The following is a 21923-nucleotide window of genomic DNA, read 5'->3' on the forward strand; positions in this document are numbered from 1 at the left end:
ATGAAAAAAACTCTTCCATCCTTTAGGTGACATTGTGCAGCTAAGCTGCTCACTGGTGCAGCAGAGATGGTAAAAGGGTCTTCCTGTGCAGCTGATGGCAACAGCTGATGAAAAGTGTACCAATAAAAAGTAGAGGACAACAGGGATTGGCATCTTGCAGTGAAGGGCATGAAAGTGTTGAGATGGAAGAGACCCTTAAGGCTGTACTTGGAAAAGTCAGAGGACCCACAGATCTGGGCAATTGGACCCACATGCTAGTGGCCAACTTGGGAATTGCTATACACTGAAGACATAGGATTGTGGCGACAATTTTTACTCTTGCCTGGAGAAATGAATAAAAATGAGTAATTCTTGATCTGTTTTACATAGTGCACTGCAACAGAACGTTGGAATATCCACAGTGGTAGTTTAGGTTCAGTTTTCGTTGAATGCTATATCATCTTTTGATATCAAAATGCTACTTTTTCAACAGTCAACTGTTGCAACACAGGTCATTTATATAGTAAATCAGGAATTAGGGGTTATACACTAGCTAGGTGCATTTATAGTGCTGTGATTCTTTTGGTCTTGCCAAACGAAGCAAACACTGTTGATGTGATTTAGCTGCATTAATAAGCCTAAAGCCCACAGCTAAGGGCACTTCTTCAGTTGGTGTTTCTTTGAGCCTAGCTGGAGGATGAGATTGTGAAATGTGGTAAGAGGGTGGTGCCTGCTAAAAGGGCTAGTAATTACAAATTTAACTTGTTTTAGTGCATTTTGTGATGAGTGGCATTGGTTTGGTTGACTTTTTTTAGACCTGTGGCACATGCAGCAACTCTTTCTGTGTGTTTTGTGTATGCCTTGAAAAGAAAGTTTGCTCTTGCCTGTCTTCATTGGAGAGGTGCTTGAGCCCTGTTCTGATCATTTTCACAGCCCTCCTCCAGACTCACTCTGGGAGGTAAATGCTCTTCTTCCGCCCGGAAAGAAGGGCAGCAGCCATGATGCTGCCCCAGGGGAGCAGCCCACAGAGTCTCCCCACCTTGCTAAGCCCCGGGGAGCCCCACTGTGAGGTCACAGCTAGCCGCCCCCACAGCCTTGTGGTGCGAGGGGAAGGAACCCTCAGTAGCCAGGGAGCTGCTGCTGGAGCTGGTTCTCCCTGGCCAGGTGAAGACAGCAGCTGTGTCTGACCCTTCTGTGACCAAGATGGCAAGGAGAAAGGAGCCTCGAGCAGAACAACAAAGGGCCTGCAGAGGCTCCTCGGAAGCCAAGACCAACCTCAGCCTCACAGAGGAGGCAGCAGGGCCAAGAAGCTGCCAAGCAGATAAGTATGTAGTGGTCTGCTCCTGCCCGGGCCAGGTTGGGGTGGCAGCAGGGACACGGCCTAATGCGGTCGGCAGGGTGTGGAGCAGCCTGGGGAATCCGACAGAGGATCTCTGAGGAGGAGCCGCGTGGCTGTGCAGCCCCCCTTCTGTGGGGATGGGGCTGGCCTCAAAGCTGGGCTCGCGCTGCCGGCCCAAAGCCAGTGTTCAGCAGGGCCACTGGGTCAGCAGTGGCCTCGTGCTGCAGGGGTAGGATCCCAGCCCTTCAGCCCTGGGGGAATTTTGCTTCCTGAGCTGGCCAAGCCCCTGGGACCTCAGACTGGCCCCCCTGAGACACAGAGGCACAGCCTGCCTGTGGGGCAGGGGTAGCAGTGGTGGCACTGGTAACTAGAGGAGAGTCCTCCACACACAGGCCCAAATTGTTTCTGGTTTCTTTGCCCAGGGACGGCCTTCAGCCCTCCTTGCCTTCTGGCAGGTGGCCTCGCCTCGCCTCCCTCTGGGGACATCTGGGCACGTGGATCTTCACTATGTATGTATTTCATGTTCCTGCTATGGAATGGGTGAGAAAGGGGCTCCCTGAGAGCCAGAGCAAGCATAGGGGAGAGCAGAGAGTGTTCGCCAGCCAGCAACCCAGGGACCTACTGACAGCCAAAGGACTCCCTCTTTTTCAGGCAAAGGGTGTCTCTAAAGAAGGTATTACTGAGCATCATCATCTTGCAGCTCCAAATGGCGTTGGGTGAGTGTTCACAAGCAAATGTCAAAGAGAGACAACCTGGCTGTGCTGCATGCTACCTTCCTTGACTGGCCTTTTGGGCAAGTGTGTGTGGCGACTCCTGTGTCCCAAGTGCTCCCCGAGTACGGCCTTGGTGGGGTGGGCAGTAAGACTGGCAGGCAGCCAACCACGCTGCTGCTCTGGCTACTGGACCAAGCCAACAGATGCATTGCTAAGTCCACAAGTCTGCGAGAGAAGGGCGTAGGTACTTCCAAGCCTGGCACAGGGACTCCCAGAGGCGACCCCGATGGAGAGCTACTTCTCCTGGCCCATGCAGCCTGGTCTCAGCACTCACTGAAGCAGCAAGAGGAAATGGGGACTAGCTGTGTGGCACCCAGCACACCCGTAGATCACGGCTGGGCAGTCCCCTCAAGCCCGGCCTGATGACCCCCAGTCAGACATTAATCCTCTCCCTGCTCCCTCCCCACACGGGGCTGACAACACGACCGCAGCCATCTCTGGCAACCCCAGCAACGTAACAGTCTCTTGGTGTTCTGAATCGCAGGTGGTGTTATCTTCAGGAGCCCAGTGGCAGTATGGGCAATGTGGGCTGTGGGACTGAGAGAGGTCAGTGACTCTCTTGGGATGGGCACCTCCTCCCACAGGGCATTTCGGACAGTGGCTGGATAAATCACGGGCTCTTCTGCTTCTATGCAGGGAGATCCCAAGCAGCAGCAGCAGCTTCTGCCCTGTCTTTCTCGGGAAGCCCCTCCTGGGAACGCTCGGCAGCTCTGCTAGCAGATGCACTGATGAAGCGTTTTTCCCTTTCAGGGGCTGGCATATGCCTTGGGAGCAGACCCGGAGCCCCTGTGGTAAGAGATGTGTCCTGAGCTGGACACCTGGTTCTGTGCAGAAGGGGCAGGTGGCCTCATGCTACCTGCAGCCATTCCCTAGCAGCCACGCCTCCCATACTTCCCTCCTGCCTTTGCCTGTTGCTCAGCCTGGTGTGGAAGGGAAGCACTTGCAAAGCAAGGAAAACACGTGTGTCTCTCCTCCTTGCTGAGCTCAGCTGCTCCCAGCTGGGGATAGGCTTCTCCCTGACAAGATCTGCTTTCCGTTCCTCCAGGAAGGCATCTGCTTTGCATGATGAACCAATCCAAAAGACATCTGCTTTGCACATGGAACAAGTCGAAAAGATGGACCTCCTGGTGGCAAAGGTGGCTCAACTGAAGGCAGAGTTCAAGCATGTGAAGGAGGTGATGCTGCATTTTGGGGAAGGATGCTTGGCTGGGCAAAAGCCTTGAGAAAAGGACTCTGTGGGGTTGTTGTTGCTGTTGGGCTGCTGACCGCAGTCACCCGGGTGCTCTCTGGGCAAACTTCTACACTGTCTGGGCTCTTCTCTTGCCCAAGTATAACCGGGCCGCTTCAAGCACCAGAGGACACCTGACAACCTTCCCTTGGCACTCCAGTACCTCTGGCTGTGCGGGCCGAGCTCCTGAGGCACCAGTGTGACCCAGGCATGCTCACAGGGACAGCCATCGCTTGCAGGCTCTGAGCCCATCTCCTGGAGTGCCTGCTGGAGAGCGTGGAGGCTGGGGATGAGGGTGTGGAAACCCTTGTCAGTGCAGCCCAGGCTGTGGCCACGGATCTGCTTCCTCAGCCCTGGCAGCTCACACCACAGGCACAGTCAGGCATCTCTGTGGACAAGGCTGTGCCCTGTGTTTCTGCTGCTGACCCACTACATCTCAGGCCACCAGTAGCCATGCTGAACTGCCTGCTGATGTGCTCCTTTTCTGTCTGTTCATGCTGTTCCCAGCAAGTGGAGCAGGCAGTGTCCTGGATGCATTCGGAACACTACAAGACGTCTGACTGGGCCCTGCAGCGCTCTGGTATGGACACAAGCAGCCCAAGCCTCCTTGCCTTGCACTTGTCTGCAGTGCTCCCCAGAGGAGCCTGTGCTGCAGGCACTGCTCTCCAGAGTGGGGGAGCTTTCATGTCTCATGGGGCCCAAGAGCAAAGGCAGTGGCAGAGTGGCTCTCCCCAGACTGCCTCCCAGTCCTTTCCTCGGCCTCTGCACGGGAGCCTCTGGTGCTGTCCCCACATGCGTTCCCGTGCCGATGGAGGGGCTCTCTTCCTCACCGCTGCACCCGAGGAGGGAGGGAGTGGCTGGGCAAGCCCGCAGCTTTGGTCTGCTGGCACACACACGGGTGGCCTGCCATCTCCAAGAGCCTTCAGACCTTCTCCTCGTGGTGCTCTGAGAGAAGCAGACCAGGCATGTGGCTGTTGGCGTTGCCCTGCGCAGCTGGGGCAGGACTGACAGACGTGGAGCTGGCTGGAGGAGGCAGAAATAGTGTCTGAGCACCAAGTCCCCCTTGTCTGCGGCCTCTTGCAGCCTTCTGCTCTTCTTTCCTTACAGGTGCCACCATTGACAGAAAGAGAACGTCCAAGACCTATGACTATAGAGAAGGAAACCGGTTCTGGTTCTACCGCAGTCCCAATCCTCCGGATACTATTTTGCAGGTAACACAGCAGAAGTCATCAGTGCTGGCTTTGTTCCTTCCTGTGAAGATGGGGACTGATCTCCAGAGCTCTCATGTTTACTCCATGTACACTGCCCACGCCCACAGAGTTGATCAGGTTACTGAAAGCAAGGCTGTAATGCCTGCCTGGGCTTGCTACAAATCCGTGATTCCCCTCAGGAAGGGAATGGGTCAGAACTCCTCCTGCTTCTGTCCATCTCCTCACAGCACCCCAGTTTTGAGCTGAAATAGACCCCAGGGACACACCAGTGCTACATCTAGCTACATGGGCAGTTGTGTTGATGTTCTGGTTGCAGGAGGATGTTTCCATAGGAAAGTGCTGGCCTTTCCAAGGGCAGCAGGGTCAGGTTGTCATCAGGTTGCCAGCGCGAGTCCACCTGACGTCCATCACGTTGCAGCACAACGTGGATGAAGCCTCTCCTTCTGGGATGGTCATCAGTGCCCCCCGAGATGTCTCTGCCTATGTAAGTCTCTGCTGTGCATGTCTGGCAGGGATCAGGCCCTGGGGGAAAGTCATGACAGGGTCTTGCTCACTTTTGTGCATTCTCTAAGACCCAAGTCCTGCTCTCTGCTGAGCAGTGCAGTATCCCAGTGGGATACATCATGGACTCTAGTGAGTTCATCCCTCTTAAAATTTCTTCTGGCCCTGCAGACCCTGTTCTGGCTTCTTCACCAAATCCCAAGGCAGAGACTGAGCTGAGTTGTAAAAAGCGCTAGACCTCTCCTGGAGCTCTGGAGTTCGGGGGGCTCTAGATGGTGATGTGTCCATTTCCCCTTTGTTGGGCCGAGCCTGAGCTGCTCTCTTTGTGCTTTGTCCTTCAGGGACTGGAGGAGAATGGAGAGGAAGAAATCCTGCTGGTTAAATTCACATATGACGTGGCAGGAACCAGTATTCAGACCTTCCCTCTCAAGGTACAGTGCATGCAGGGGGCATGATGCCATGGAGGAAACCAGGTTTGCCTGCAAGTCCAGGGCAGGAGGAGCACAAAAGCTTTCTCCCTGGGCAGAGGGGAACAGAGCACTGACAGGGAAGGCCTGCCGGAGTTTGGAGGGCTGGGTAGCGTGTGGTGGTGGTGTTGGTAAAGGGACAACAGCAAGAGCCTGGTCAGGCCCTGGGAGATGCCTGGCTGCACCCAGCAGAGAGCCAGCTGCACACATGGCTGCTCCACAAAAGCAACGCTGTGTGCTGTGGAGAATCAGGGACACCTGGAAGGGGAGAAAAGGCGTGGGGCAGTACTGCTGGTCCTTCTTGGGGTCTGCTGGAAGCCTGGAGAGTGCCCTGTCCTCCCAGCATAGTACAGCACTGCTCTGCTGGTTCTCTCACTCCTGCCAGGAGCAAAGCAGGCAGAGAAGGCAGCGGAAGTGTGGAGCTCAGCAGCCGTGGGACTAGCACTGGGCCTCCTGTTTCCAGAGCCACCCCTGCCCACTTTCAGAACCTTGCTCCTGGGCAGAAGAAGTCTTGGCAGGGGGAGACTGGCAGATGGCATTATTGCTCTTCACACCCCCACCTTCTCTTCTCTCTTTTCTTTACAGAAGGCGCCATTTCCCACAGCCTTCTCACTCATCAAACTTGCTGTGATGAGCAACTGGGAAAACCCAGCATACACCTGCATTTATCGAGTGCAGGTCCATGGGCAGATGGCAAAGCCAGAAGGCCACAGCTGAAAGCAGAGGAAGGAAAGGATGGACGGAGATAGAGGGACTGAGATATTGGGACAAAGTAATTTTTTCTCAGCTAGAGGGGAGGGGTGGTGTAAAGGATGGGAGTTCTTGTTTGTGTTTTCTCTTTGTCTCGGCTAGAGGGGAGGGGTGGTGTGAAGTATTTGAGCTCTTGTTTGTGTTTTCCCTTTGCCCCGTTGTGCTTCAGTTATTGATAAATTAAATTGATCTTTTCAAACAAATTGTGTTCGTTTTGCCTGTGACTGCCACCGGGAGTGCAAGCCTCACAGGAAGAGGAGTGAGGAGCCTCATGGTTCCTTGGGATCAGCTAGGCTCCAGCCATGACTGTGACAAAGCCAGAAGGCCGTGGCTTTGAGGAAGGATCAACAGAAAAAAGGAGAAGTCGGTGGGGAGAAAGAGATGTGGCAATTCAGACTGGAGTAGGAGATGTGAAGAGACAAGAAGTAAGGACAAGAGGCTTAGAAGTTGGCAGTAAAAACTGAAACAGGTTTACTGAAACAGCTACTATATATGATAAGGAACAAACATACAGACATAGAAATAGATATTAAGAGTACAACCCCATCTGAGGGATCGAAGGGGTAGGTGCCTGAGGGTCTCCTGTGGCAGGGCCGACTCAGCAGGGGCGTCCCCAGCTCTTCCCAGCACCCGATGGATGTGGATTCTGAAGAGCGTGTGGCGAGCTGATGCTAAAACAGCGCAGGGGAACAGCAGCAAGGCACGGAACAGGCGAAAGAGGGCGGGGCTGCTGTTCTATATGGGCAGGAAATGGGAGGGAATATCGATCCCCCCGTGCTCCACCCCTGTCACGGTTTAACACTGGCCAGGCAATTAAACAGAACGATAGATGCTCTCAGTCCCCCTCTCCTCTCTGATAAAGAAAGAAGAGACAATAAGGGAGAGAGACTTACGAGTTGGAAACTAAACAAAGCAGCTTTAATGCAACAGCAATGATAAAAAGGAAAAAAAATTACTAAATACATGGAATCCTTACACAAAGTTGAAAAGATACCAGCACAAGGCGCTTCATCACATTTCTCCAGTCAGTGACAGAACAACATTAATTCCACCCATCACAACATTGTTTTCTCCTCTTTTGCAAGCATCATTCTTCTCATCCTCTTGTTGCGCATCCAGTACGTATATTCCATTCCCTCCCTCTTGCATGTTCAGCGTCTTCTATTTCACTCTAGTACCACAATCATTTCTAAAAGTCACGAAAGTATCTGCATATGCTACTTCATCCCATTTTCCCACACCCACAACACACCATTCACTGTGATATTATCTGTTGCTTTGAAAGCCCCCCCGCCCCTCTCCCTTTGGACATGTTTTTTTTTTCTTTTTTTTCATCCTCTGATGAATATTGTGGCCAACCCTGGCTGTACTATTTTTTTGTTCCTTCTATATTTAGCTATTAATATAGCTAAATATTTATAAATATAGCCACAAAACTTTTCCCAGTTCTTCAAAATACATCCCAAGGGGTGCAAGGAGATCCTATGGTAGAGCATGCAACAAGGAGATGCCATGGTAGAGGACGCTGCATCAAAGGGAAAGGGTCTGCACACAGCCCAGCTGGAAAGATAGAGAATCGACTCCCAGTTTCCAGCCTGGATCTTGGGGGGATTTATTGCCTGGCTCACGTGACGGCGAGAGGGCCTGTGCCTGAGTGGATAATACTGTTATCTTTGACAGTGTGGTGGAGTTTCCCTTTATTTCTTCATTTATAGGGGACGTTCATTTTGGTGAGGTTCATTTCCAGATGATTTGCTGAGCTAATGAACACAAGCAGCTTTTGTTCCTGCCTGCCCTGAGCGCAGCCTCAACTACACCACTCAGTAGCACAGTTTTAACCTCCCTGTTAAACAGCAAAGCTGATTCTCAGGTTTCTTAGCAGCTTTCCTCTCTAAGTTGAGCACAGCCTGCATTCTGTCCTGATGTTGCTGGGAGTTCCTAGAATCACAGAATGGTTTGGGCTGAAAAGGACTTGCAAGATCATCTAGTTCCTACCCCCTGCCGGGGGCAGGGATATCTACCATTAGACTAGGTTACTCCAAGCCCCATCCATTCTGGTCTTGAACACTTCCAAGGAATGGGTGTGCTCAAGTTGCCTGGGCAACCTGTGCCAGTGTCCCACCAGACACACCGCACAGAGTCTCTTCCTAACCCCAACTCTCCCAGCCTGTCTTCATCGGAGCTGGTTGGTGGGGTGGCCAGTAAGACTGGCAGGTTTGGGCTCCCACCGCCCGAAAAGAAGGGCGGCAGCCATGATGCTGCCCCAGGGGAGCAGCCCACAGAGTCTCCCCACCCTGCTGAGCCCAGGGAAGCTGCATTCTGTGGTTAGAGCTGGCCACCCCCACAGCCTCGTGGTGCCAGGGGAAGGAACCCTCAGTAGCCATGCAGATGCTGATGGAGCTGGTTCTGCCTGCGCAGGCCAAGAAGGGAGCTGAGTCCGACCCCTCTGTCACCATGATGACAAGGAGAAAGGGGCTCTGAGCTAATCAAGAGATGACCTGCAGGGGCTCCTCAGGAGCCAAGGCCAACCCCAGCCCCACAGAGGAGGCAGCGGGGCTGAGCAGCTGCCAAACAAATAAGTATGTAGTGGCCTGCTCCTGCACAGGCCAGGTTGGGGTGCCCACAGGTTTGGGCTCCCACCGCCCAAAAAGAAGGGCGGCAGCCATGATGCTGCCCCAGGGGAGCAGCCCACAGAGTCTCCCCACCCTGCTGAGCCCAGGGAAGCTGCATTCTGTGGTTAGAGCTGACCACCTCCACAGCCTCGTGGTGCCATGGGAAGGAATCCTCAGAAGCCAGGCAGCTGCTGATGGAGCTGGTTCTGCCTGCGCAGGCCAAGAAGGGAGCTGAGTCCGACCCCTCTGTCACCATGATGACAAGGAGAAAGGGGCCCCGAGCTAATCAAGAAACTGCCTGCAGAGGCTCCTCAGGAGCCAAGGCCAACCCCAGCCCCACAGAGGAGGCAGCGGGGCCAAGCAGCTGCCAAACAAATAAGTATGTAGTGGCCTGCTCCTGCACAGGCCAGGTTGGGGTGCCCACAGGTTTGGGCTCCCACCGCCCAAAAAGAAGGGCGGCAGCCATGATGCTGCCCCAGGGGAGCAGCCCACAGAGTCTCCCCACCCTGCTGAGCCCAGGGAAGCTGCGTTCTGTGGTTAGAGCTGACCACCTCCACAGCCTCGTGGTGCCATGGGAAGGAACCCTCAGAAGCCAGGCAGGTGCTGATGGAGCTGGTTCTCCCTGGCCAGGTCAAGACACGTGTTGTGTCTGACCCCTGTGCAAGTGTGATGGAGAGAAGTAAGAGAACCTGAACAAGACAAGGAACGGCCTGCAGTTGCTCCTTGGGAGCCGAGGCCAACCCCAAACCCACAGAGGAGGCAGCGGGGCTGAGCAGCTGCCAAACAAATAAATATGTAGTGGCCTGCTCCTGCCTGGGCCAGGTTGGGATGGCAGCAGGGACACGGCCTAACGCGGTCGGTGGGGTGTGGAACAGCCGGCAGAATCCGGCAGAAGATTTCTGAAGAGGAGCCGCGTGGCTGTGCAGCCCCCCTTCTGTGGGGATGGGGCTGGCCTCAAAGCTGGGCTCGCGCTGCCGGCCCAAAGCCAGTGTTCAGCAGGGCCACTGGGTCAGCAGTGGCCTCGTGCGGCAGGGGTAGGATCCCAGCCCTTCAGCCCTGGGGGAATTTTGCTTCCTGAGCTGGCCAAGCCCCTGGGACCTGAGACTGGACCCCTGGGACACGAAGGCACAGCCTGGCTGTGGGGCAGTGGTGGCACTGGTATCTGGAGGAGAATCTTCAACACACAGGTCCAAATTGTCTCTGGTTTCTTTGCCCAGGGACGGTCTTCAGCCTTCCTTGCCTTCTGGCAGGTGGCCTCGCCTCCCTCTGGGGACATCTGCTGGGCACGTGAATCTTCACTGTGTTAAGTATTTTGTGTTCCTGCTATGGAATGGGTGAGAAAGGGGCTGCCTGAGGGCCAGAGCAAGCATAGGGGAGAGCAGAGAGTATTTGCCAGCCAGCAGCCCAGGGACCTACTGACGGCCAAAGGACTCCCTCTTTTTCAGGCTAAAGAAGATATTACTGTGTTGCGGCAAGCCTTTCTCTGGGGGACACAGCTCTTCTCCGGAGCTCTCTTGTCATCCCTCTCCTCAGGTGTCTTCCTCTCTTCTCCCTCTGCTTCTGGGAGCATGCCTTTTATTTTGCCCTTCAGCCCCGCCCATTTCCGGCTGGGGCAGGCCCTAATTATTGGGCACAGCTGGGCCTAAGCTCCCAGTTCATTATCGGCGACACCTGAGGACTTGTGGTTCTCTCTACATTACTGAGCATCACCATCTTGCACCTCAAAATGGCGTTGGGTGAGTTTTCATAAGCAAATATCCCAGAGAGACAGCCTGGCTGTACTGGTTGCCACCTTCCTTGACTGGCCTTTGGGGCAAGTGTGTGTGGCGACTCCTGTGTCCCAAGTGCTCCCCGAGTACGGCTTTGGTGGGGTGGGCAGTAAGACTGGCAGGCAGCCAACCATGCTGCTGCTGCTCTGGCTACTGGACCAAGCCAACAGATGCATTGCTAAGTCCACAAGTCTGCGAGAGAAGGGCGTAGGTACTTCCAAGCCTGGCACAGGGACTCCCAGAGGCGACCCCGATGGAGAGCTACTTCTCCTGGCCCATGCAGCCTGGTCTCAGCACTCACTGAAGCAGCAAGAGGAAATGGGGACTAGCTGTGTGGCACCCAGCACACCCGTAGATCACGGCTGGGCAGTCCCCTCAAGCCCGGCCTGATGACCCCCAGTCAGACATTAATCCTCTCCCTGCTCCCTCCCCACACGGGGCTGACAACACGACCGCAGCCATCTCTGGCAACCCCAGCAACGTAACAGTCTCTTGGTGTTCTGAATTGCAGGTGGTGTTATCTTCAGGAGCCCAGTAGCAGTGTGGGCAATGTGGGCTGTGGGACTGAGAGAGGTCAGTGACTCTCTTGGGATGGGCACCTCCTCCCACAGGGCATTTCGGACAGTGGCTGGATAAATCACGGGCTCTTCTGCTTCTATGCAGGGAGATCCCAAGCAGCAGCAGCAGCTTCTGCCCTGTCTTTCTCGGGAAGCCCCTCCTGGGAACGCTCGGCAGCTCTGCTAGCAGATGCACTGATGAAGCGTTTTTCCCTTTCAGGGGCTGGCATATGCCTTGGGAGCAGACCCGGAGCCCCTGCGGTAAGAGATGTGTCCTGAGCTGGACACCTGGTTCTGTGCAGAAGGGGCAGGTGGCCTCATGCTACCTGCAGCCATTCCCTAGCAGCCACGCCTCCCATACTTCCCTCCTGCCTTTGCCTGTTGCTCAGCCTGGTGTGGAAGGGAAGCATTTGCAAAGCAAGGAAAACACGTGTGGCTCTCCTCCTTGCTGAGCTCAGCTGCTCCCAGCTGGGGATAGGCTTCTCCCTGACAAGATCTGCTTTCCGTTCCTCCAGGAAGGCATCTGCTTTGCATGATGAACCAATCCAAAAGACATCTGCTTTGCACATGGAACAAGTCGAAAAGATGGACCTCCTGGTGGCAAAGGTGGCTCAACTGAAGGCAGAGTTCAAGCATGTGAAGGAGGTGATGCTGCATTTTGAGGAAGGATGCTTGGCTGGGCAAAAGCCTTGAGAAAAGGACTCTGTGGGGTTATTGTTGCTGTTGGGCTGCTGACCGCAGTCACCCGGGTGCTCTCTGGGCAAACTTCTACACTGTCTGGGCTCTTCTCTTGCCCAAGTATACCCGGGCCGCTTCAAGCACCAGAGGACACCTGACAACCTTCCCTTGGCATTCCAGTACCTCTGGCTGTGCGGGCCGAGCTCCTGAGGCACCAGTGTGACCCAGGCATGCTCACAGGGACAGCCATCACTTGCAGGCTATGAGCCCATCTCCTGGAGTGCCTGCTGGAGAGCATGGAGGCTGGGGATGAGGGTGTGGAAACCCTTGTCATTGCAGCTCAGGGCCACGGCTGTGGCCACGGATCCGCTTCCTCAGCCCTGGCAGCTCACACCACAGGCACAGTCAGGCATCTCTGTGGACAAGGCTGTGCCCTGTGTTTCTGCCGCTGACCCACTACATCTCAGGCCACCAGTAGCCATGCTGAACTGCCTGCTGATGTGCTCCTTTTCTGTCTGTTCATGCTGTTCCCAGCAAGTGGAGCAGGCAGTGTCCTGGATGCATTCGGAACACTACAAGACGTCTGACTGGGCCCTGCAGAGCTCTGGTATGGACACAGGCAGCCCAAGCCTCCTTGCCTTGCACTTGTCTGCAGTGCTCCCCAGAGGAGCCTGTGCTGCAGGCACTGCTCTCCAGAGTGGGGGAGCTTTCATGTCTCATGGGGCCCAAGAGCAAAGGCAGTGGCAGAGTGGCTCTCCCCAGACTGCCTCCCAGTCCTTTCCTCGGCCTCTGCACGGGAGCCTCTGGTGCTGTCCCCACGTGCGTTCCCGTGCTGATGGAGGGGCTCTCTTCCTCACCGCTGCACCCGAGGAGGGAGGGAGTGGCTGGGCAAGCCTGCAGCTTTGGTCTGCTGGCACACACACGGGTGGCCTGCCATCTCCAAGAGCCTTCAGACCTTCTCCTCGTGGTGCTCTGAGAGAAGCTCCAGCCATGACAATGACAAAGCCAGAAGACCACAGCTGAAACCAGAAGGAAAAGAAGGATCAACAAAAAAAGGAGAAGTGTGTGGAGAGAAATAAATGTAGCAATTCATACTGGAGTAGGAGATGTGAACAAAGATAGAAGAAGGACAAGAGGCTTAGAAGTTGGCAATTAAATCTGAAACAGTTTTAATGAAACAGGTATTATATATGATAAGGAACAAACATACAAATAGAGAAATATAAGTATACAGCCTGATCTGAGTGATCCAAAGTTTAGGTGCCTGAGGGTCTGTGTGGCAGGGCCGACTCAGGAGTGGGGTCCCCAGCTCCTCGCAGCACCCGATGGATGTGGATTCTGAAGATCATGTGGCGAGCTGATGCTAAAGTAGCAAAGGGAAAAGCAGCCAACCATAGAGCAGGCAAAGAGGGCAGGGCTGCTGTTCTACATGGCTTTATAGAGTATGGGCAGGAAATGGGAGGGAATATCAATGCCTCCGCATTCCACCCCTGTTTGAAAACCCTCCTCCTTTAGTCCCTGGTTCTCAAATTATGGCAATGACCAAGGGCAGTAATGGGAATTGTAGACAGCTTCATAGAGAAGATGTCAAATGGCTGCCTACATCTAAGTCAAAAACCACCAGTTGCTGAAGGACACAGTATGACCCACTGCAAAAAAGTCTACTGCCTTACATGTTTTTGGAGGAAAAATTGCCTTCATAGGTAATTTCTTTAATCCAGGAGAAAGGTTTTGGCAGGGAGGTATTATGGAGTATTTAGCACTTCAGAAACTAGAAAAGGTTTCAGCTGATATTTAAGATTACGTCCACTTCTACATTATTACTTCTGATGGTGGGCATTCTGTACTGATAATCATAGATGTCTCAGAATGGCACAAATGAAATTAGGTAGGAACAGCTACAACAAAAAAAGTTAAAATGACAATAATTGAACCTGAATTTCAAGAGTCAGCTACTCTGAGGTTTCCACTGCTCAATTTTTGTCTTCTCCATGCAGATAATATCTCTGAAGCATATGTCACTGCCGTTAGACCTTGAGTACTGTGTCCAGTTCTGAGCCTCTCAGTTCAGGAAGGAGACTGAGGTGCTGGACCAGGTCCAGAGAAGAGCAAGGAGGCTGTGAAGGGATCCAGCACAAGTCCTGTGAGGAAGGGCTGAGAGAGCTGGGGTTGTTTAGTCTGGAAAAGAGGAGGTTCGGGGTAGACCTCATCACTCTACAACTCCGTGAAAGGAGGTGGGAGCCAGGGGGCAGTTGGTCTCTTCTCCCAGGCAGCTACCAGTATGACAAGAGGGCATGGTCATGAGTTCTGCCAGGGGAGGTTTAGATTAGATATTAGGAAGAAATTCTTTACAAAGAGGGTGATCAGGCATTGGAATGGGCTGCCCAGGGAGGTGGTGGATTCTGCATCCCAGGAGGTTTTTAAAAAGAGACCGATATGGCACTCAGTGCCATGGTCTGGTAACCACAGAGGGAGTCGGTCAAGGGTTGGACTCAATGATCTCAAGCTGATTCTCTGGTTCTGTGAATCTAGTGCTTCTATTTAAGTCATAGTGCTATCATGATGTCTGCAATTCCCAGGAAACTCAGATACCCTAGTATAAAACAAAAATTGCATCATATCAAGGAGGTCAAGTTAAGCTGTCTTTATTAATGATGCTTAAAATTCACAGACAAGATAAAAAAGTAAAATTGTTTAGGTGTTTTTGGAGAGGTCCATAGAGGAAAAGCAAATGAGATGCAGAAATGCACTCTAACCAGTGTTTTGTATCAATGATTTTACTGATTTTTTTACAGTTAATAATTTAATATAAATTATTCTAACATCTATCTCTGCCTAAATTGAGTTAATAAAAGCTATGTAGGAGAAAAACAGTCTCTTTTTCTAAGTTTTCAGTAGCTGCTGTGCCTTAATACCTCTCAGATATTTGTTTACCTTACGAGGTATTAAGAGATGTAGGAGTCTAACTTTCAGTGAGGGTTGTGATGTTGGATTCTTAATTCTGAAGTCCTGTATTCCACAAAGGGTGCTGGAGCTGGCTCACTGCACTCTGCTTTCATGCTGCAGGGGAAGCCTTGCTGTCTAATGTGGGTATTTCGATACTGCTACGCTGCAAGACAATTAAAAGTTACATCTTTAAAGCTGATTTTAAACCTCTCCCCCCTATTCCCTCTTTTGCCCTAAGTCCCTCTGGTCAAGCTTTCTTTAGCTCGCTGACATTTCAGGCTTACAAATGCAGTTCTTATGCAAGAAATAGAATACATAAACCAAAAAGCATTTTGTTGTGCTTTTAAGACTGCATCTTTGATCTAATGGTACAGGAACAACAGTTTTCTTTGCTCTATAAACAGTATTGTAACAGCTTGCTTATTTAGAAATGGCTGTGTCACAGTGCGTTGTTTCTCCCATCTGAAGCACAGCTTCAGTATGCAAGCACACTGTAGAGGGAACAGGAGACATACCAATTATATGTAAGGCGTTCTCTTCTGACATAGGGTAGATAATTTATGTTAAGTTTTTGTCATTTGTCCAGTTTGAAGTCCCATTTTTAAGTTTACCATTCCATTAAGTGAGCTCAAAACAGTGGCTTCGGCTAAAATTAATAAATTATTTAGCATATTTCATAGCCTGCTCTTGCAGCAGCTTTTATACTCTTTCACTCTGGTTATCTTCAACTTGCTAAAGTTAACACAACAGAATGTGCAGAAACAACATGCAGATCTAGATGGCGGTAAATGATTTAACAGTGGAAGGAACAAATTACTTTGAAACTTCTGAACAAAGAAAATACCCACTTCACCCATTCGGCTATCAAATACAATATTAAAACAATCTTCTTGAGTTTTGCTTCGCTTGACTGATTTTGGACACCCATCTTCCTCCACACGTCTCTTTCCAGAAACCGAAGGGCCTGAGGTCGGGTCTGAAAATTCGGACCTCGGTTAAAGCACTAATTAAAGGCTCTGCCTGAGATACTCGGCGAGGAAGGGCCGCGGGGAGGGACAACAGGAGACGACGGTCTCCGTCCGTTCCCCCAGCCAGGCGGGCACGCAGCAGTCTCCCGCAGCCCAGACCCCATCACAGAGCCCGGGAGCCCCTCGGGTGGCGGTGGCGGTGGAATGGGGCCCCAGCAGCTTCCCTCTTGCCGCGGGGGAGACTCGGGCCCGCCATGTCCCAGGCGGACGGGCGCTGGGGATGATTCTGCGGCGGTCCGGGAGGGGACGGGGTTGCCGGGCATCGCTGCTGCCCCTGCGGCCGCCAGACTTCCTCCGCGCCCGCACTTCCTGCCCTGCCCAGCCCTCCTGTCCCCTCCCCTGTCGGCGGTGCCTCCTGCCGCCGCCGCCCTCCCTGGCAGCGGCCGACGGGGGCTGCGGGAGGCGCGGGGCACCGCCAGCGGCTCGGCAAGGTGAGGTGAGCTGAGCCCCGCGGCGAGGGCAGCGGCGGGGGCTGCGGGGCTGGTGCGGCTGGGCCTGTCCTGTCCTGTCCTGTCCTGTCCTGTCCTGTCCTGTCCTGTCCTGCCCTGCCCTGCCCTGCGCTGCCCTGCGCTGCCCTGCGCTGCCCTGCCCCGCCGGGAGTCCCAACCCCTGCACGGCGGCCTCTGCGGCGCCCGGCGGGTCGGCGGCGCGGTGTGAGGTACCCCGTACCGGGGTATGCAACCGCTCGGGAGCCGTACCAGGAACGGGTGGCCGGCGCGGGGCGTCAGTGCGGGGATCTCGGCGGGAGGCGGGCGGACGGCGAGTCCGGCGGAGCAGGCGGCACAGTGCAGCCCCGGGCAGTTCACCCTCGCCGCGGGTGGATGCCAGCGGCGGTCCCGGAAGGTTCCTCTGGGCTCAGCCTGCGTGCGTGCCTGACGCTGATTACTTCAGTCTTTTTTGTTCAGTCAGGCTTCCATCGTTGGCTCTTTTACACGGAGATACGTGTGTATACGTGTATACGTGTAGCAGCTCTGGATACTCACAGCTAAGTTAGAAATAATGATGCTGGAAACGAGAAAGGGCCGTAACAAGACAGGGTGTTGTGAGATAATCCCCTCCAGGCTTCGCTTCCCGGGAACGTCGGGCCAGACGGTCTCCCGAGGATCCAGCCGAGGCTGTGGCCTGAAGCGGTTCCCCTCCTGAGCCAGCCACGCGTCCTGCACTCAGGGTGTTTCCCTTTCTTGGCTTTGTTGGGCTCGCTTGTCAGCTTGAAGATGGGAGTAGTTGATAGGTTTCAGTTAACTTTGCTCTTGAGTGTTTTTAAATGGTCCTTCACCTAACAACAACACTTTGATCATGAAGATCTCTTTGCAGTGTTAGTGAGTTTATTTTGTTTTTGGTTATTTTTGTTGGTTTTTTTTCCCTTGGGGAGATGTGCATGTTTTACAGCAAAGCCCTATGAGTAGTGTTACAGGGGCGGGGGGGGGTGGTCGAAATTCGGTGGTTTTCTCACCATCTATCAAAATGTACTGTATGTTGTTTTCTAATGTTCTGGGTTTTGTTTTTAAGATCAAGTAGGTGTAAGAACTGTGATCCTAACAAGATAGTTCATGTTGCATGGGAAAAGTACCCACGGCAATTCTAAAGAGAAATGAACAGTCCACCTAGCTACTGTTGAGATTCCTCAGCTCCGTAATTTTTTCTGTTTAATTTTTGCTTCATACACAGCATTTTCAGGTGGTAGTAATATTGTCTACAGGTACACCTAGATGGTGTGTCTGGAAACTGTGTGGGTATTTTAGAAGATTTTGACAAGTTACTTTTGGTTACCTAAGTTCTTTAATCAGCACAGTTATCTACCAACCTCAGACTTCTGACATCTTTTTAGCTATACACCTATTCGAGATTTCTCTTTAATCCTATGTAGGGAAAGACTTTGGGTGTTTGGTTACTAGTTTCTTGTAGATTAGTAGTTCGAAAGAAGAGATACTTCTCAGTTTGAAAAATTATTAGTGGATGATTGGTAACAGTCACCTTCCTGAGCATATAATGCTTCTCTTAAGTATTTTCATGTTCTTCTGATCTTTTACGTGTAGTTAAAATGCATTAGAAAAGGAAGACCTAGGATATAAATCGAGTATTATTCCTGAGAAGGATGAGAATACAGTTGCCACTAGTGGTCCAAATTATTGGTGACATCTGTGGGTTGTTTTTGTTGTTGTTTTATTTAGGTTTATTTGTTGTGGGGTTTTTTGTTTGTTTTGGGTTTTTTTAGTGGTTGCCACGGTGAAGTTAGCTGATTGCCCAAAATACAGAAGTTTGGAAAGTGACAAAGTCACTGTTACTGAATGTTGAAGGTATTGGTGGGCTTCTGGGGCATTTTTTTGTTTGTTTGTTTCTTTGTGGGTTTTTGTTGTTTTTTTTTTTCCTGTCACTTAGCCAGTCTGAGGATTCTTGTAAGAGGAATTTAGAAAGTTTATGATCAGCAGGCTTGAATGCACGTACAAGCTTTAAATCTCCATTAGAAAAATGTTTGTTGCACCACTTTGGCTTGCAGACTTGAAAAGTGCACCCAAATGGTGTTGCTGTAGAGGATGATAAGAAATCTGGAAATCTGTGTGTTGTGTTTTGTGACAGTGTACTAGACCCAGTCTCTGACTCTTGTAAGCTGTCAGTGCACCCTTGAAATCAAGGAGGTTGCTGCTGACTGTAACTGGTTCTCCCCATGCAATTGTGAATGGTTGTTACTTGGTGACATCCAGCCATGGTTAAGAATCAACAACTAGACTTTCAAGTCTGGTGACTACTGTGTGTTAACCATATAAAAAACTAAATATGAAAAGTTTTGTCACTTCTCCGTTTCCAACCATCCCCCAAACTATGAACTGTTTTTAGAAGAGTGGGTGCACATATGTTTGCTATGTGGTGTTACTTTAAGTTTTAAGTAGTGTTGTTTTAGGTTTTGGGTTTGTTTGGGTTTTTTTGTTTGTTTGGGATTGTTTCAACACAGTTTCCATTACATTCTATTCTGAGATAGCCATAGAATCATAAAGCTGTTTTGGTTGGAAAGGACATTTAAACCTGGATTATTGAGGCCAACCATTAACCCAGCACTTCCAGGTCCACCACTAAACCATATCCTTCAGCACCACATCTGCACAGCTTTTAAATTGCTCCAGGGATGGTGACTCCATCACTGCCCTGTGCAGCCTATTGCAAAGCCTGACATAAACTACTTGGTAACTTGCAGTGCTGATGTGTGGTTAACAGTCATTAAAAACAAAAGATACATAATTTCTGAATGCTTAAAAACTATTAGGAAGAAATAGAATTAGTGGGTGCATATAACTAATGTTTCAGTGGAGAAGGTTTTGATTAGCTTGCTCGATTAAACCAGTATGTATTTATTCAAGCAGTCAGATGTAGGAAATTCATGGCTATATCTGAACAAATAGGTCATTTTTTTTCAGAATCTCAGAAATTTGGGAGGAGTCTACAAAGTTGGGGATAGCACTGCAACCTTTGTGCAGGAGGGGGATCCCTCAATGAGGAGTTCTCCCCAGCCTGGGCAGGGTGGTTGCCTGGGCAGGTCTGGCCAGGACAGGGTTGTGTCCCCTCTCAGCACTCTCTAGTAGGCATTAGTTCTTTGTAATTTTTTTCCTCCTTCCTGTCTCTAGTTATGGCTCTGGTTTTCCAAAGGGGTTTTCTTGAGATTCTGTTCTTACCTGGAGGCACAGACCTCCAAGCAAGACTTCCTCTTGCTTTTCAGTGGCTGCTTTAGCTGCATGTGGTCTTCATGTGCTTGCTTGGGCTGGAGGAGGTGATGGGTAGGCAGATGGGTTATAAGGGACCCCTTTTGATTTCCCCCCAGCTGTGTGATGCTTTTGTTGAATGCTTCATCTGTTCTGCTTCTCCCGCTCATTTAGATACACAGAACTGAACCTTGTGAGAGGAGAGACTTGGCTTTCCTGATGGGAGTCTGAAAGGCACAAATTGTTTTGCTCTGTATTTGCCCCTAATATCTTAGCTTCAAGACCTAGGTAGCATGGTTGTGTTAATTATCTGTAGAGGAAGATTGCTGGATACCAGATAGCCTACTTCAGCTGAGTACAGAAAAGAAGGAATTGCTCAGACTGATAGTATATTAATATAGGAAATACTTTGCTTGAGTATTTCAGAATCTACAACACTCCTTTCTTGATTAAGCACTGCTATGTTGGCAGTGCAGAAGAATGAAATCTGCTGTTTGTAAGTCAAGAATTTTATGCTCTGCTGAATACAGAGTGTTGTGCACAGGATACAGGATCTCATTTTTGACTCTGCAGTAAGCATGCATGAAAGATTAACTCCTTCATGTTCAGTAAAACCACTTCTTTACCCGTAAAACCAGAAATGTTTTGTTTCAGCTCAAATAAGTGCCACAAACCAGATTTCTGTAAAAACAGCATACATGGATATATTTCGGTGTAAATATACTTCCTAAGATTATTTGCTTATCTGCACTCCAGAATGTGTGCATGTGTTTATCCATGATTAAAGTTAAAGAGTTGATATTTTAAGCTGGTGAGAGAGGGAGTATCAGTTCTGCAACTGAGGTAGTGTTTTGTGTTTACGCTATTCTGAAGATCCTTCTGTGTGTTTCATTCCTTTCCTTTTCCGCTTCTTTTGAGTATAAAAATGTTTTCCCAACTAACATAAATTATTTAAGGGTAAACAATGGGACTTTCTATAGAAAAAATTTTACTGAAGGGAAACATGCCTTACATAAATCAGAAAAGAGCAGGAGAGTCGCTGAGGCTGATTGATTGGTATGCTTAGTAGATTCATTAGCATTCCTTTAGTGTGGTTTTGTGACTGTGCTGTTGATCTGAACAGTGAACTCATCATTATTTCTTTGAACAGAAGAGTTGTGTTACATTTGAAAATACCCAGTAGTTAAATTCTAGTGCAAATTGTTACTGCTGATAACATGGACTACTTTCTATATTTATGACTGCTAGAAGGAAAACACCAATTATTTTATTCAAGTAATGCTTGTAATGGTGCACTATGAATTGCAGTGTTATCTTTAGGAATTTTTCAGTATTTTCAAGTGTATCAACTAATAGTTTTACACCAAAAGAACAGGGTATGAATTACTTCATGACCAGTACCAAGATACATTTTTTTAAATGAACTCCCTTCTAAGGAAGGATCTGGATGTCCTGATAGACAGTAAATTACCCATGACCCAGCAGTGTGCCCTTGCTGCTAGGAAGGCCAATGGAATCCTGGGTTGTATAAAGAAGGGTGTGGTCAGTAGGTCAAGGGAGGTCATTCTTCCCCTCTACTCTGTCCTGGTGCAACTACAGCTGGAACAGTTCATCCAGTTCTGGGCTCCCCAGTTCAAGGGAGACAGGGAACTATTGGAGAGAGTCCAGTGAAAGGCAACAAAGATGACTGGGGTATTGGAGCATCTCTCCTATAAGGAAAGGCTGAGAGAGATGGGACTCTTTAGCCTGGAGAAGACAAGGCTGAGGGTAGACCTTATTGATGTCTGGAAGTATCTAAAGGGTGAGTGCAAGGAAGATGGAGCTGACTCTTCTCAGTAGTTCCTAGTGAAAGGGTGAGGAGCAACAGGCAAAAAGAAAAAAACAAAAACAAAAACAAGCCTCTTTGTTTACAGGAAGTCAGTCTATTAGAGTATGTGCCCAAGATTGAGAATTTGTTGGGCTAGGTACCCTGAAACTCATGAAGACTAGATTTTATGATCTCATAGGGTGACTGTGATCTAATTCAAACAAAATTGCAACTGCTCATTGCCCCTGCTTTTCTCAAGGTGAGATAAGCTGTTCCACAGAGACAACCCATGTCTTAGAAGGAACCATGGGTACTTTCAGTATTGCTCATTTGTTAAGGCAAGTTTCTTTTTAGCAGGAACATATGTCCTGGTTTAGGCCAGGATAAAGGTGATTTTCTGTCTTGTACTTTTGCTTTTAGCTAAGTCTCTTGTAAGTAGTTGCACTTGCTGAAATTAACAGCAAGTTTCTCAGAGATGTGTTTCTAGGACTGATAACACTTGATGTTTATAGTTACTGCTAGAGACTGGTATGCAGAGCCAAGGACACTGCTCAGCTCTGAGGAAAACATAAAAAGGTCCCACCTG

At 50.5% G+C, this 21923-nt stretch overlaps 2 protein-coding genes across 3 annotated transcripts in view; both read left to right on the forward strand.

Annotated features, from left to right (window-relative positions):
* The first annotated feature begins 1495 nt into the window (after nucleotides 1-1495).
* On the forward strand, nucleotides 1496-6334 carry LOC139790180 (sperm-associated antigen 4 protein-like). Its single transcript, XM_071731673.1, has 10 exons — nucleotides 1496-1827; nucleotides 1970-2034; nucleotides 2576-2637; nucleotides 2842-2882; nucleotides 3137-3266; nucleotides 3827-3899; nucleotides 4427-4530; nucleotides 4847-5014; nucleotides 5373-5462; nucleotides 6084-6334. Coding segments are annotated over exons 1-10 (867 nt in total). The 5' UTR covers nucleotides 1496-1825; the 3' UTR covers nucleotides 6216-6334.
* A 9819-nt stretch (nucleotides 6335-16153) lies between these two features.
* The window catches only part of GOLM1 (golgi membrane protein 1), a 30652-nt gene continuing 24882 nt past the window's right edge, over nucleotides 16154-21923 (forward strand). Inside the window, exon 1 of one of the 2 annotated variants that reach the window (XM_071731113.1) lies at nucleotides 16154-16247. The gene's annotated coding sequence lies outside the window, so the exon portion shown is untranslated. The remainder of the gene's footprint in view (nucleotides 16248-21923) is intronic. The other variant, XM_071731112.1, reaches the window with a different exon arrangement.

This window comes from Heliangelus exortis, chromosome Z, assembly GCF_036169615.1.
Source record: "Heliangelus exortis chromosome Z, bHelExo1.hap1, whole genome shotgun sequence".
Classification (NCBI taxonomy): domain Eukaryota; kingdom Metazoa; phylum Chordata; class Aves; order Apodiformes; family Trochilidae; genus Heliangelus; species Heliangelus exortis.

Excerpts from the sequence above, each read along its gene's own strand:
- LOC139790180 (XM_071731673.1), top strand. Across the intron at positions 4,531-4,846 it reads CTCCGGATACTATTTTGCAG|GAGGATGTTTCCATAGGAAA; the intron begins GTAACACAGCAG and ends TTCTGGTTGCAG. Across the intron at positions 5,463-6,083 it reads TTCAGACCTTCCCTCTCAAG|AAGGCGCCATTTCCCACAGC; the intron begins GTACAGTGCATG and ends TTTTCTTTACAG.